Source organism: Cricetulus griseus, chromosome 7 (assembly GCF_003668045.3).
Source record: "Cricetulus griseus strain 17A/GY chromosome 7, alternate assembly CriGri-PICRH-1.0, whole genome shotgun sequence".
NCBI classification, from domain to species: Eukaryota; Metazoa; Chordata; class Mammalia; order Rodentia; family Cricetidae; genus Cricetulus; species Cricetulus griseus.
The window spans coordinates 85,080,248-85,096,370 of record NC_048600.1 but is presented as its reverse complement, the minus strand read 5'-3'; the positions used below and the strand labels follow the sequence as shown (position 1 = coordinate 85,096,370).

The 16,123-nt window shown below is 42.5% G+C and overlaps 1 protein-coding gene across 1 annotated transcript in view; it reads left to right on the top strand.

The window, feature by feature from the left end:
- The window catches only part of LOC100758136 (NACHT, LRR and PYD domains-containing protein 1a), a 55,261-nt gene that overhangs the window by 12,580 nt on the left and 26,558 nt on the right, over positions 1–16,123 (top strand). Inside the window, exons 2-6 of the mRNA XM_035448127.1 lie at positions 4,089–5,730; positions 10,400–10,570; positions 11,311–11,481; positions 12,632–12,721; positions 14,288–14,379. Of these exons, the coding sequence (XP_035304018.1) occupies positions 4,089–5,730; positions 10,400–10,570; positions 11,311–11,481; positions 12,632–12,721; positions 14,288–14,379 (2,166 nt within the window). The remainder of the gene's footprint in view (positions 1–4,088; positions 5,731–10,399; positions 10,571–11,310; positions 11,482–12,631; positions 12,722–14,287; positions 14,380–16,123) is intronic.

Below are 16,123 nucleotides of genomic sequence, written 5' to 3'. Positions count from 1 at the left end.
CTGCAGAGAGAAGCTTCTCTGACCAAGATTGAATGTAGAGGGAAATCCAACATAGCATTGAAGCTGGCTTCAATTACAGAATGTTAGCACATGGGCATTGAACTGCCTTTTGTGGCTGTTATCTTCTGAAATATCTACCTTCAGTTTGAAGTGTTTGAATCTTGCCTGATGTCTTCCTAAAGAGTTCAAAGTCTCTGCAAAACTTGGTTAGAGCGCTAGGAAACCCAAGATATGATATGACTGAGAATTGCTTTGGACTGTTTCCTTAGGGGAGCTTCAGACAAGAGGTTTTGGTATGACAAAATTGACTTGCTAAAGTGTAAATTGCATAACAACTTTTTTTTTTAAAAAAAAAAAAAGGTCTTGAATGGTAGTCAATACACCATATGCTGACCCACCCTCCTGCAACTTCTAAGACAAAATTCACCCTTGAGTGACATTATTTCTTCCACAGACCTGAATAAAACCAAATGCCTACAGTTTAGAGAAACATTAATCTATGGGTATAAGCATAAACATTCAGAAGGCAGTTTAACAATATACCCATGTAGCCAAATAGCAATAGGTCTTTCCCTAGGACTTATAACCTCCTGAGTTTGGGTTTTAGACCAAGTTTACAGGTGTTAATACACTCCTGTGAAATTCAAATATAATCAGGAATAACTCAAATCTAATAAGAAGGCAGATGGTTACCCTATGACTTATATGTCATTATTGTAACTGTGAGCTCGTCTCATTTGGCAGGTCAATATTGCCGAATTTAGGGTCACCATCAGGTAATATCATTGATGGTTTTCTTCCCCAGTGTCCACATAGCACCTGCTAGTCTGTGAAAGTTACCCAGTATGGAAGAAGTTTCATACCTGTTCCATCTTGGAGTCTCTAAGTCCTGGAAGAAAAATATGTGGTGTCTTCAGCAAGAGGGTCTTTACTGTAGTTCTGGTAGACAGTGCGACTGCAATGGGCTTTGCTGTTTTTGAGTCTCTGCATTCTCCCTGATGAGTAACTCTTAGGAGGTACTCCATGTTTGGCACTGGAATTTCTCTTTAATAACTCATGTCACTGGAGGAAAGCACAGTGCATCCATTACTCAGTAGCCTACATTTATCTAATTTATATTTTAGTTAGCTTACAAAGTGGTGTGTTTCCATAGGATCTATCACACATTGTTAGTTGTGATTTGCCCAAGGCCACCCAATCTTCTCCCCTGTCACACAATATCTATCCTCACTTCAACCTTGCACCACTTAAACCTAACTTAAACAATTTTACAATGCTTCCACTCTATCTGCACCCCTTAAGGCCTTTTAGACTCCCCCTCACTTGGATTCATTATAGTTTCCTAACCTCTACAGACACTCCAAATAAGTCTCACATGGTCCCATCTCTAGATGAAAAGCTGTAGGCAATTAATGGTTGCAGAGAGAGGGAGACTCAGTCTTCTCCAGAGATGAGTCCCTCGTAGGTTATCTAGCCCCAAGTGGTCAACATTAAATATGTAACAGCAACACTAAATAGACTCGGCACAGTGTGTGTGTGTGTGTGTGTGTGTGTGTGTGTGTGTGTGTGTGCATGTATATATGTATGTTTGTATATATTATGTATGGATATAATGATCATTAAAGAAGAAAATGTTTGAAATGGAAGAGGGGACACAGGAGGAGTTGGAAGGGAGACTAAGAATGGTGGAAATGATGTAAATATGGTATGGAGAGAAAATTCTCAAATTTAACCTAAAAAATCTTTTTTAAAAATAACAAATTAAACATACTAGTCAAAATCAATGGATTATATACATAATATATGATCATATGGCATATGATCCACTTATGACAGCAAAATATAGCATCTGTCTCTCTGGGCATGATTACCTCAGTAAGTAGAATATGTTCCATTTCTGTCCATTTTCTGTGGAATTTTATTGGCCTTTTCATCTTTCTATGTGTACATGTTTGATATGCATACATATATGTGTGCATCTTTGCATGTTGGAACATACATATATAGGGGCTATACTGTGTGTGCTTGTGTGCACTCTAAATTGATATCTGGAATCTTCCTTAGCTGCTCTCAGACATTCATTGAGGCTCAGAGTCTCATCCATTCCCAGAGCTTGTCCATAAAGCAAGTAGCTAACCACCCTGCTCTGTGGATCCCCTGACTCAACTTTCTGAGCATGGAATAGCAGGGGCCACAATGCAAATGCAGCATGTACAGGCGTTCTTGGCATCCAAATCTAGTCCACGTGCTTTTTTGTCAAACTCATTAACTTGCTGCCCCAGGTGCTCTACAGTGTGACAAATCTGAAGAGGATTTAGATGTGTGCATGGTAATAGTTACATCCCAGCTGGAAGACCTTGGACAGCACACCTTAGGAAGAGCTGAGCCCTCTCTTGACACCTTGGGAAGAAATGGCCTGAGCCAGGCAGACCTTGGTCACAGATATGAGTGGGCAGCCTACGGCACTCGGGAGATGTTAGATGTTGTCCTACAGAAGACAATGAGAGCAGATCTATAGATCCTGATTTCAGAGACAATTTGGCCCCTGAAGCCAGTCTCTTAAGGGCTAATTTTATGAACAGATGCCATACTCTGTGCTCTCACCAAATTTTCTCCAGCACCTTGGCCAAGGGAGTACAGGCAGCTATGTTGTACTTTTGGCAACTGGCAGGTGCTGAGGGATGAACTTCCATTCTCGTCCGTGGGGCATCTGTTTTATTCTGAGCTACTTCCAAAGAAGACGATGAGATGAGGTTTGTATTCAGATACAAAACTGGAGAGAAGACTCCTCAGAGGCACTGATTGAAGGAAGAGGGAGTAAGTCAGGTAGGAAGCCAGCAAAGTGTGCTGTGGTGTATGGTGGAGTAGGTTATATCAAGAGCAAATGTGTTAGTTTGCTTTCCATTGCCAGGACAGGAAATAGAGACTGGAAAACTTTTGTTAGTCTTGTTTGTTTGACTGACTGATTGTAGCCTAGGGTGTTTCCAAACTCAGAATATGGAAAAGCTGACCCTGAGCTTCTTGTTCTTCTGTTCCTCTCTTCTGAGTAATGAATTACAGAACTATAGGACCATTCTTAGTATGTTTTTCTGTGGTTGGTTAGTTGGTTAGATTTTTTGTGTGTTTTTAAAGCTTATATGTTTAATTATAGTTCTGGAGTATGGAAGTCCAAGATTAAAGACTATAACTGCTCTAATTAAGAAAAAAGTATTCAGGCAAGCAGGTTCCTTCAGGAGAAAAAGGGAACCCTTTCCAACAACAGCTAGCCCATTGCTAAAAGAAAAGTATTGATCAATTAATAAGAGGCCTTTCCTCATGACATCAAACACCCACGCTAGACCATTTTCCCCAAACTGCTACACTAGCAAATGACTTTCAACATGAGTTTCAGTGGACACTAAAGACATCCAGACAGTAGCCACTAACAAGTATTGTTGTTACTGATGACATCTGGAAGACAGTAAAAAATATGCCTGGGGTTGCCAGGCTTGAGGACAGGGGACTAACTCTATGTCTTGAAACATGACCTCTAAGGCATCCCAAAACCATCCCTTCAGGCCCAGAATCTCAGGACTTACAGAATGGTGTTATCGGGACTGCAATGGTGGAGACCAATGGAATCTGTCAGGAGCAGACAGTGACTCCACTGTAATCTCCCCTAGTACTCCAAGACCTCCATGACTACAGCCCTCAAATTACAGATGGAAAAGCTCAGCGATTCTAGCTGATCATCCTGTAGACTTCATGAGGACAGAATTGCATTTGTGAACTCACCCTTTATTCTCAATCCAAAGAGCTGCTCTGGCACAGAGTAAGACATCTATAAATATCTGAAGTGTGAATTAGACAAGTGAAGACTTGAAGTAGATTCTTCTACTCTAAGCTCACATTCATTGCATTGAGACCCCCTCAGCCAGTATGTTGGACAGCTTAGACAGATGCCTAAATTCATCCAGCTGTTGAAGGGTAGAAAGAAGAGAGGAAGGAAGTAAAGAATGAAAGAAAAACAACAAGCACTAATGAGTTCACTTAAACTCCATCTTTCTTCCCTAATTTATGATTTTTTTCAGAAATATGTCACAATGAAGGAAGAGAGAATCTGTATAACACTGAGTCCTGGAAAATGGAGGATTCCCTGCAGAATTTCACACAACTATTACTTTTACCAAAACCTTGCCCAGGAGGCTGGAAGACCTTGAACAGAAAAAGCTTGCATGAAACTAAAGGAGAAGAGAGAAGATATCTGATTGAGATTCAAGACTTATTTAACCCAAACCAAGATACTCAGGAAGAGCCTCAATTAGTTATATTAGAGGGAGCTGCTGGAATTGGGAAGTCAACACTGGCCAGGCAGGTGAGGAGAGCATGGGGGGAAGGCCAGCTCTACAGGGATCGCTTCCAGCATGTCTTCTACTTCAACTGCAGAGAGCTGGCCCAGTACAAGCAGCTGAGTCTGGCTGAACTCATAGCCAAAGACCAGGCTGTGTCCTCAGCTCCCATCAGGCAGATCCTATCTCATCCTGAGAAGCTGCTCTTTATCCTGGATAGCATAGATGAGCCAGTATGGCGTTTGAAAGAGAAGAATCCCGAATTATGTCTACATTGGAGCCAACAACAGCAAGTGCACACACTGCTGGGCAGTTTGCTGGGGAAATCTGTCCTGCCTGGGGCTTCCTTGTTGCTCACAGCTCGGACCACAGATCTGAAGAAGCTCGTTCCTTCTTTCAGGCAGCCTTGTTTGGTAGAAGTCCTGGGTTTCTCCAAGTCTGGACGGAAGAAATATATCTACAAATATTTTGCAGAGAAAAAACAAGCCTCTACAGTTTTTAGATTGGTTAAAGCAAACCCAATGCTGTCAACACTGTGTGTGGTACCCTGGTTGTCCTGGTTGGTCTGCACTTGCCTGAAACAGATGATGAAACAGGGAAGAGACCTCTCACTGACCTCACAGACCACCACAACCCTATTTCTGAAATACCTTTCCCTCACTTTTCCAGGTCTTGCCCTTGAGACACATCTCAAAAGGCTCTGCTCACTGGCTGCAGAGGGGATCTGGAGAAGAAGGACCCTGTTTAGTGAGATAGAACTTCAGATCCAAGGGTTAGATAATGATGTCATTACCACTTTCTTAAAGATGGGTATCCTTCAGAAGCAGCCCAGTTCTCTATGCTACAGCTTTACCCACTTGTGTCTCCAGGAGTTCTTTGCAGCAATGTCCTGCATCTTGTGTTTTAATAAGATAAGTGGTCATACAGAATTCTACAGTATTGTGCAAACACTGAAGAAACGCTATGGAAGTCATGACCTGTTTGAAGCACCCACTATGCGCTTTCTATTTGGTCTTTTAAGTGAAAAGGGAATGAGAAAATTGCAGAAGATCTTTGCCTGTAGGTTGTCTTGGGAGACAAGGTTGTACCTGCGAGGGTATATCCTGGAGGAAACCCAACACCATCAATCATATTCTCTGGGTTTACTCCATTGTCTGTATGAGATGCAGGATAAAGATTTCGTGGCAGAAGTGATGAACAATTTTCAAGAAACAAGGGTGCATACCCCAGTGGATTCGGGGCACCCAGTGTTCCAGACAGGAGTGAAGTACATGGTGGTCCAGACAGATGTGGACCTCATGGTGGTCACTTTCTGCATTAAGTTCTGCCACCATATGAAGAGGCTTCAGATGAATGCAGGTGGACAGCAGAGAAAAATCTCGAAGGCGCACAGGATAGTTCTGTGAGTATCTGTGGATCCCATGTTCTCAGCACCAGCAGCACTCTTAGCTGGATCCAGGGCAGCAGGGTACAGGTCATCAGTGACATCTAACTGCTGGATCTGACCATCTTTCTCTACTTGCCTGTGTGTACCTGACTATGCAAGGGACCATGAGCTTTTATATCTTCCTAGGCCTGGGTGAGGACACCACCTGCTCTTCTGATTCAAATCTTCTTCATCCTTCACAAGATTCAAATAGCCCACATTCACTGATCCTCTCTCTTAATGTGATTTCTTTCTGTGATCTCTCTCTGCTCATTCAGCTCCTGCAGGCACTTTCCCCTATCTGCATGACAATGACCTCGGCCCTGAGGTCTTCCCACCATCAGCTCAGGTGGCATATGTATGAGCATCCCTATATTTTCCCTGGCCAGATCACTTCCTTGTATGTGTCAATGAAGGCAGCATGTCTCTGGCACTGAGCTTGAAGTCTTACTAACTTCTCTCCAATCTCAGCAGCAATGTAGACTTCCCCTTCCAGGGGCCCCCAGCACTGTGCAGAAGTGGTTATTCGGTATCAATATGTGTCTCTCTCCACTCTGGATGACTCATTAAGGACTGATTTTGTATCAGGCTCTGCCAATCAATCACAAGAGGAGAAACACAGTTCCTGCCCTGAGAATTTCAAAACTGGGAGAAAAAACAGCCACTCTAATTACATAGGCCATGACTCTTTAAATAAGCAGGAATACACCAGTTACCTGGAGTTTTTTACATTGACACTGATCTGAACACAGTAAGAGCCCATGTGGAAAATAAATAACTTAAAAGTAGCAGAGTGAAGGTTATAGAACAGGAAGAGGATGAGGAGAGGAGGGGAAAGGCGTCAAAGAGAACAAAAGGGATCAAACTGTGTCACACACATAGAGGAAGTTGTCTCAATGACTCTCATTTTATATCATTAGGATGGACTAACAATAAAAACATACTGAATATAGAAAAGTGAGGCTATACCAATCATCAAAACAAAAATTTATGTCAGCCAGAATACCATTCCTCAGAGAGGACAACAATAAGAATTGGGGTAGGTGATCATTCATACCTGTCTTCCCAAACTCCAAAATCTGAGACAAGGAAGGAAGTCCCAGGCCAGCCTGGACAACATAGTGTGACACTGTCTCAAAATATCAGGGAGTAAGGAAAGATTATTATTATTAGCATGACTAATTTTCTTTTGCTGTGATAGAACACCATGGACAACACAAGTTATAGAAGAGTTTAATTTGGCTTCTGGTCCAGAGAGATCAGGGTCCATCATGGCAGAGGGAAAGGATGTGACTGGAGCAGCAGCTGAGAGTTCATTCTAGAACCACAGGCAGGAAGCAGAAAGAGTGCACTGGAAATGGCTCCAGGCCTTGAAATCTTAAATCCTGTCCTCAGCGACTTATTTCCTCCCCCAAAAGCAAACCTTCTAAGCCTTCCCCCTAAGTGCCACCAATTGAGGACCAAGCATTCAAATGCCCATGACTAGGTGACATCTCATTCAAAACACCACACCTAATAATCCCAAGACCCTAGTTTATGCCCACAGCATGAAAGAAAAAATGCAATATGACCTTTAATCTTTTCTCTATGTACTTTAAATGGGAGCACTGAGCCGCACAATCTCTATCATCTTCTATTCACATTCATTTTCTTAATGATTCAAGGCTGTCTCCTCAGGTTAACTAAAGATCTAGTACAATATCATTCTGAATAGCCTTCTGATATTGCCTCAGGAGAGTACCTTATTAAATTGAATCATTTTCCTTTCTTGGCCAGTATAAATTTTTTCTAAGTGTCTATGGTTATAAAAAGTGAGCTTTGAAAGGTCTTGTAAGAAGAGTGGTCTGATCCGGAACTTCAGAAGAACTTTGAGTATGAATAGAGACAGAGACAGGTTAGGGAAAGAGAAACAAGGAACAACAGCATGCTTGCAATGGACAGTCATCTTAGGAGCTTCAGGGCAAACCCATAGGAGAGCATGAGGCTTTGACTGCTAGTGAGAAAGTGAAGGCAGGGAGCTCAGCAAGGAGGCCATTTGACAGTAAGCAAACAGGCGTGGAAGCTCCCCAAAGTCAAAAATTGAAAATGTCAGGTGAGTGTCTTAGTTGGGATTTCTATTGCTGTAAAGAGACACCATGACCATAGCAACTCTTTCAAAGCAAACATTTAATTGAGCCTCATTTACAGTAAAGAGGCTCAGTCCATTATCATAATGGTAGGACATGGCAGTGTGTAGGAAGACATGGTACTGGAGAGGTAGCTGCTACATGTTGATATGCAGGCAACTAGAAGTTGACTGTCTCACTGGGCATGGCTTGAGCACCTATGAGACCTCAAAGCCTGCCTCCACAGTGACACACTTCTACTCAACAAGACCATATCTACTCAACAAGACTACAGCTAATAATATTGCCATTCCCTTTGGGGGCCATTTTCTTTCAAACTACCATAGTGAGCAACATGGGCGGTTCATAATGGTTCCTCATGTTCTTTGAATAGTACATTCTTAAGTTCCACTTTCAGTCAGTGTTAAAACTAGCCATGCATCAAATCCATCATTCCTTGAGGACTGAGAGAAAGTAGAAATCCTGATCCTCTTTCAGAGTATGTGCATCCTTTCCTAGAATCTGATTCAGCTGGATCACAACACCTTTATCTGATGCCCTGCTTCAAGTGTCTTCAGGTTTCTTCATGCATAGAGTGCACAAACAGACAAGCAGGCATACAAAATACACTGTTTTAGTTAGCACTTTTATTGCTGTGAAGAGACACCTGGACCACAGAAACACTTTAAGGAAAACATTTAGTTGATATGGCTTGCTTTAATACATTCAGAGGTTCAGTACATTACCATCATGGTGGAGAGCACAGCATTGTGCAGGCAGATATGGTGCTGGTTACATCTTAATGAGTAGGCCACCAGAAGTCGACAGACATCCCGAGCAAAAGTGACACACTTCATTTAACAATGCTGAAACCACTCCAACAAAGCCATGCCTCCTAATAGTACCACTCCCTCTGAGATTATGTGTGCCAATTACATTCAAACTACCACATACACATGAAGTAAAAATTAAATAAAGTGTTTTAAACACACTATCTTTCGCTGGGTGTGGTGGCGCACGCCGTTACTCCCAGCACTCCAGAGGGAGGCAGAGGCAGGTGTATATCTGTGAGTTCAAGGCCAGTTGGTCTACAGAGCGAGTTCCAGGACAGCCTCCAAAACAATACAGAGAAACCCTGTCTCTGGGAAAAAAAAAAAAAAAACCTACCATCCTTCAAAGTTTAGTATTTGTTTTTCTTGGCATTCTTTAGTTTTGTAACATTAAATGAAAATGTCGTATACTTTCTGTTTCAGTCAAAGTTGGTCATCTCTAATCTCAGTTTTGAAAATTGTGGTTGTATTTTGAGTTTGTTACACTGTTTTGTTTTGTTTTTACAGTGATAGGGTTCAAACACTGCACATACCAGACTCAAAGCTACTCCCAACACCTTACCTTGTACTTTTCAGCTTAGGCCGATTTAAAATTCACTGTTCTCCTGCTTTTATATGCTTGGTTTCTGCCATTAAAGGAATGCTTTACCACACAGGGTGATATATTCTCTCTCTCTCTCTCTCTCTCTCTCTCTCTCTCTCTCTCTCTCTCTCTCTCTCGGTTTCTTTCTCGCCCTTTCTCCCTCTGTCTCTCTCTCTCCCTTCCTTTCTGTGTATGTGTCTGTCTTACTCTGTCAATTTATCTCTGCCTATCATGATCTATCAGTATGTACATCTGTCTCTCCCTCTATCTATCTATCTACCTATTTTTCTGTCTATCTATCATGAACCAACACATTAGTAGTATTTATGGCAATGCTCAACACCCACCACAGAGTCACTCTCAACCAACTCTCCTGAGCTCTCTTCCCATCACTCCTTTTCAGTTTCCCTTTATTAGATGCAGAATTCTGTTCCAAAGGGAATCAGATATATTCATATAAAAATGAAGAGGCTGTCTAAATTATCAGGGTTCTTTTATTATATCAGACTATTGTTGGGTACTGTAGATTAAAAAGAAAAGATGTGGGACACCTAGACTGAGTCAGAAACAGACTCACAAAATGAACACATAGCATGCTAGATGTATGTAGATTAGGAACTACCCAAAGGAGAGGATCCAGATGTTGGAGCAAAAAGCACATGCAAAAGCAGGTGAATCCTGTATTAAATATGTAAGGTCTTAAAAAAAGAAGGGATTTTGAGAGCCCATCCCTTGTGAAGGGATGCTCTCTTGACCTGGACACATGAGGTAGGGCCTAGGCCTTGCCCTGGATGATGTGGTAGACTTTGCAGAGCCCCTTTTGAGGGCCTTACCCTGCATGGGGAGTGGAAGGGGGATGGCTAGAGGCAGGTGGGATGTTGGGGGGAGGGGAGGGAGAGGGAAAAGAGATTAACATCTGAAGCAAGCTTGTTCCTAATTTGAACTAATAAAATAAAATAAAATAAAAAAATTTAAAAAGCTGGTGAATCCTGGGGATGGCATATGGAAGCCTGATGCTCAGGCAGACAAGAATAAGAATCCTAGTCTACTGTGTGGGGCTGTGCAACTCAGACCATTCACACGTGAGTCACATCCCTCATACCATCTCTCCCTCTCTCTCTCCTCAGGTCCAGATGGACCCCGATGACTAATGCCAGTTGGCAGGTTCTCTTCTCCATGATTGAATTCACAGGAAGCCTGAAGGAGCTGGACCTAAGTGGAAACCCACTGAGCAACTCTGCACTGCAGAGTCTTTGTAGGACCCTGAGATGCCCTGGATGCCACATAAAGACATTGTGGTGAGTCTGGCCTGGGTTGTCCTTGGAAGCAGACATGGATGGCAAGAGAAGAAAGGCAAAAAGTCAGGTCGGGGGTAAGGCTTATTGTTCATCACATATTCACCAAACCCTTTTGACCATAATCATGACAGACTTGATAAACAAATGGATTCTGCTATTGGGGCTCATGAGAGCTGACATTCGTCAAGGAGCCCCACTAGCTATTGGTAACCACAGTCCCATGAGGTCTCTAGTACAGCAGACTTCTTGAGGAAGTGGCTACAGGAGAACTGAAGAACACAGAGGAAGAGGCTAAATGAAGCAGGAGGGGAGAAAGCTCCAGTTCCAGAGAATGGCATCTCCCCGTTTCCCCCTGCTCTCTACCCTTGTAAATACCTTCTACTCTGTTTCTATGGACTCCGTCTTTACTAATCTTACACATGATGAGTGAAATCATTCCCTATTCTATGACTAGTGAAAGTCACTTGGGATGGCTCTTGAAAGAGACCAGTGATCTGTCCTGAGCCTCATGGAGCTCTGCCATGGCTAGTGGCCACAGAACAGTGGTCCCCAAGCTGTATTCCACTGCTCCTACTGCTCATCTGTGGGAAGCATGGAATTATCCACCCAGACTAGAAAAGGCACTCCAGAGAGCTGAGCACTGCTAATGCAGCATACCAGGGCTCACAAAGGGAGACCTGAGCTCAGTTCCCAAGAGCAGTGAGCTCTGGAGAAGCTGATGGTGAGCATCTTCCATGCAGGCTTCTCAACTGTGGCCTCACATCCAGACACTGTGAGGACCTGACCTCAGTGCTCAAGGCCAGCTCCAGCCTGACTGAGCTCGACCTGCAGCTGAATGACCTGGGGGACCATGGAGTGAGGCTGCTGTGTGAGGGGTTCAGGAATCCTGCCTGCAAACTCAGAATCCTGCTGTAAGTAAGGCCCAGGAATCCCCTCTGGGGACGAAGCAAGGGAAGGGACACAGGTGTGTTACTAGATGACAAGACATAGAAAGGGGGGGCAGATAGTGCATAGTCAGTCTGGCTACTGACCAGCTGTGCCATTTACACCCTGGACTTGGGAAAGCCCCTGTATTCTTTAAAACTTGGTTTCCTCATTTGTCAAATGGAATGTCACAGTTACCTGGTAGATTATTGACATAAAACAACATATGTAAAAACAAAGATAATACCAGGTAGGTGGTTGGGCACTGTGTATTATTAAGGCTATTATTCTAATAGACTCAATGCTCCAATAATTTTTATTCATGAATCCATGCATGCATTCACATAAGGCCCCTGTGTGCCAAGCCCTGGTCCAGGCGCTAGGGATATAATCACAACACACATGGTTCTGTCCTCCTGAAGTTGTGTATGAAAAGACAGACATAGGACACCTGTGAGCCTGATTCAGTATTGACAATCTCTACTGAAGGCTGAGGAGTCGACAGTATGGTGAGAATGCAATGCTGTGAGAGGGCCTGCTTTATTGAATAGCCCAGGGGGCTTCTCCAAGGTCTGATAGATAAATAGGACTTTGTTGGGCCAATCTGAAGACAGCAGCCCAGGAATAGGCAGAGCGGGAAAAGCTCCGGAACAGACAAGGGCTGGGGCCTTGGAGGTCCAAGAGATTCCCTACAGGAGCTTGATGTGGCCCTCTGTCCAGAATCCCTTTAGGATTATGGCCATGAACTCCAGCCACTGGAAATGCTGATGGCTACTGTGCTGCCCTGTGCCAACAAGAATACCCTCATCTGTGATCGATTTTCCTTCCTTGGGACTGACCTGTGGGGAGGGGTATAAAGGGCCAGCCCTCATTACAGGTCTGAAAACTTCCAAAGTTCCTTATCCTAACTACAGATCTCCCTGCACACTGACAATGAGACTATGCCACTGACACGTCTCCCTCTGGTCGGCCTGCTGCTCTCCATCCTTTATCCTGGTTTTGGCCAGGATAAGAATAAGCCTTAATAAGGCTTCTTACTGGCTCCATCTACAGACAACAGAGTCCAGAATCCTGGACCCCGAGGCCTCATGGTCCTGTGGTGGATCCCAGAATAAGCAGCCCCATCTTGTGTTGCAGGCTAGACCAGGCCCCTCTCAGTGACCAGGTGATGATGGAGCTCAGGGCCCTGGAGGCAGAGAATCCACAGCTGCTCATCTCCAGCATATGGTAAGTTGTGGACACAGAATTCCTACTGAGAAATTTAGGCCCTATATGTCTGGTCCACAGATGAGGGGTGGGAAAAGATTCCTGGGGTGATGGGAAAGACACACAGAGCCAGAAACAACAGCAACCAAAATGAGGAAAGGCTCTGTGTAATGTGGGATTTTTCATTTAGAAAAAAATAAAGTCATATATCATACCTACATAAGTTCTTCCATCTGAAAAAAATAGAAAAGATGAATTAGAAGTACTCTGGGCACACAAAGTGTGACAATGGTAGCCACCAAGAAACCCAAACCATGGGAACAATGAAAGCAGAAACCACAGTTAAGAAAGATACACACATAAAATTCTCTTAGAGAACATAAATCACTATGGGTATCACTGTCCCAACTGTAGTGTTCAGACACATCCATATACACAGGATTATGTGCATGCCACACACAGAAACACACACACACACACACACACACACACACACACACACACACACACACACACACACACACAAAGCCTCAGGACAGGAGAGTTATTTTCCAACTCTAGAGGCTGTGCTGAAGCCCTGTGTTATCTTAAGTTATTCAATACCAGTTCATGACAATGAATTCCTTCTGCCTCCACTTCCTAGCTGTCATGCCCACATGTGAAACTAAGGGTTCTATAGACATAGGATGGTCATCCATCCATTGACTGAACATTTGTACAGGACCCACTGTGCATCATACACTATTTTGGCATCTGAGGGAACATCAATGAACAAGGCATTCATGGCCCATCATTTGGTATTTCTACCCACTTTTTATGGTCATCTACTATGCAGAAAATGGATCTACTGCATCTACTATGCAGAAGAGACCAAATCAGGATCAGGGATAGCTGAGAGAGGATACAGCAGTGGTTCAAAGTAAAGCCTGCTCCATCCTGGGACATAGGTAGAGTCTGCAGAGGGGGAGAGTACAGAACAGAAAGAAGAGAGATTTAGGCGGTCCTGTCTAGATGATTAATATTCAAAGTGAGCACTTATTAAGTAATTTTGCACAGCTCTGACTCAACGCTTAACACTGGACACTAAAAGAATTGAGATTATTTCTTGCAATTCTAATTATAAGGAGGGACAAAGGCATGGGCCCTGCATCTAGAGAAGCCCTTCTTCCTGTTCCATCTGATTGTGAAGCTGGGAAGGGTGAGAGTGAAAGACCAAGCTGGCTTTAGTGACAAGTCCTGTCAGGTCACAGGAATCTACTCCTCTGGTGATGACATTTACACCTTCATGAAGGCAGAGCACTCATGACTTCATCGTGTCTTATCCTATCAGCACTGTGACATTGGAAATTAACTTTCTAATGAATAAACATTGGGGAACACATTCAAGTTAAAGCAAAGGAGGGGTTGAGATGAACTTGTTCAGGCAGCAATGATGCCCAGAAGGATGGGGGACTTCATAGAGTTCTGTCCCAGGGAAGCAGCATGGGACTGAGTTCAAATTCAGATGAGCTGGATTTTATGTGGGGATGTCATGTACTCAGCCCTAATTTCCCTGACATCTGAGAAAAAGAGCATCTTTGTGTATAGGAATCCACGTGTGATGGACCCCACTAAGAAGCTGGATGGAGAAGAAATGGGTGATTACCTGACCTCATTCAAGCAGCAGAGACTACAGTTGGGTATGTGAAGGGTTCCGAACCAGAGCATCATGATTACAGATGAGAGGAATCTGTGGGAGGAGGTCATCATTTCCTTGATTTTTAATTTAATTTAATTTTAGAATTAAAGGACAAGTAATATATTTATATCATTTTAAGCTATAAATCTACCCACTCTAACAACTCCCATATTCTGCCAACAAACTCTATCTTAAATTCATGGCCTGTTCCTAAATATTATAGCTAAATACATGTGTAGTTCATATGTATACATACATATATACAAATACAACCTGATGAGTTAATTTAGTAATATATATATATATATATATATATATATATATATATATATATGTTTCATGTTGACCACTTGGGACTGGGTAACCTAATAGGAAACTCTTCTCAGGAAGACTGATTTCATTCCTCTTCTACCAACTATTAATTGCCTATAACTCTTCATTTACCAGATCTCTCCCATCCACATTAGCATGTTAACCAGTGCTGTCATTTTGCAGACCTTGCTGAGGCAGAAATATTGTTGAGATTTTATTGGTGCAGCCTCCCTGTCATATAGAAAAGCATTATCTGTAACTGAATTTCTAGAAATAGTCATCAGTTCTAACCCTCTGTCTCTGCCATGGAACAGTACAGACCCTCCAATAAGAGCATCACCCCCTGCAAGACTTTCCACAATTTGAACACTGCTTCCTTTGTTCCCAGGCTTGCAGGCTGCTGATACCCCTTTCTCAAGTCTGTGGTTTTCATCAGGCTCTGTACCAAGGTTCCTTGTCTCACTCTGGGGAGCTATGCCCTGGAACTCACTTCTCTATCTCTTCTCATTTATCTTTTGAGTTACATTCTGGTCTTAACATACTCACTTGAGACATGCTAGGAGAATCAACACTTATGCATTAGTTAAAAAAGGGATGCTTAAACTTATGAAAATTTGTCAATGTAATCCACCATATAAACAAACTGAAAGAAAAAAATCACATGATCATGTCAAAGATGCTGAAAAAGACTTCGACACAAATCAACACCATTCATGATAAAGGTCTTAGAAAGATTAGGGATGCACAGAACATACCCAAAAGTAATAAAGGGAATTCACAGCAAACTGACAGCCAACAACAAAATAAATGGAGGGAAGCTCAAAGTGATTCCAATAAAATCAGTAACAAGACAAGGCTATCTACTCTCTTCATACCTACTTAATATAGTATTCAAAGTTATAGCAAGAGCAATAAGAAAACAAAGGGGGATCAAGGCAATACACAGGAAAGAAGTCAAACTTTCACTATTTGCAGATGTTATGATAGTATACATAAGTCACCACAAGAATTCTACCAGGGAACTTGTACAACTGATAAATACCTTCAGTAATGTGGCAGGATACAAAATTAACTCAAAAAAGTAGGAACCCTCCTATATACAAATGGTAAAGGGGCTGAGAAAGAAATCAGAGGAACACAACAGTTTACAATAGCCATAAATAATATTAAAATATCTTGGGGTAACTCTAACCAAACAAATGAAAGACCTGTATGACAAGAACTTAAGGTTTGAAGAAAGAAATTGAAGAATATATCAGAAAATGGAAAAAATCTCCCATGCTCTTGAATAGGTAGGATCAACACAATAAAAAATGGCAATCTTGCAAAAAGCAATCGACAGATTTAATGCAAACCCCATCAAAATCCCAACACAATTCTTCACAGACCTTGTAAGAACAATACTTAATTTCATATGGAAAAACAAAAGGCCC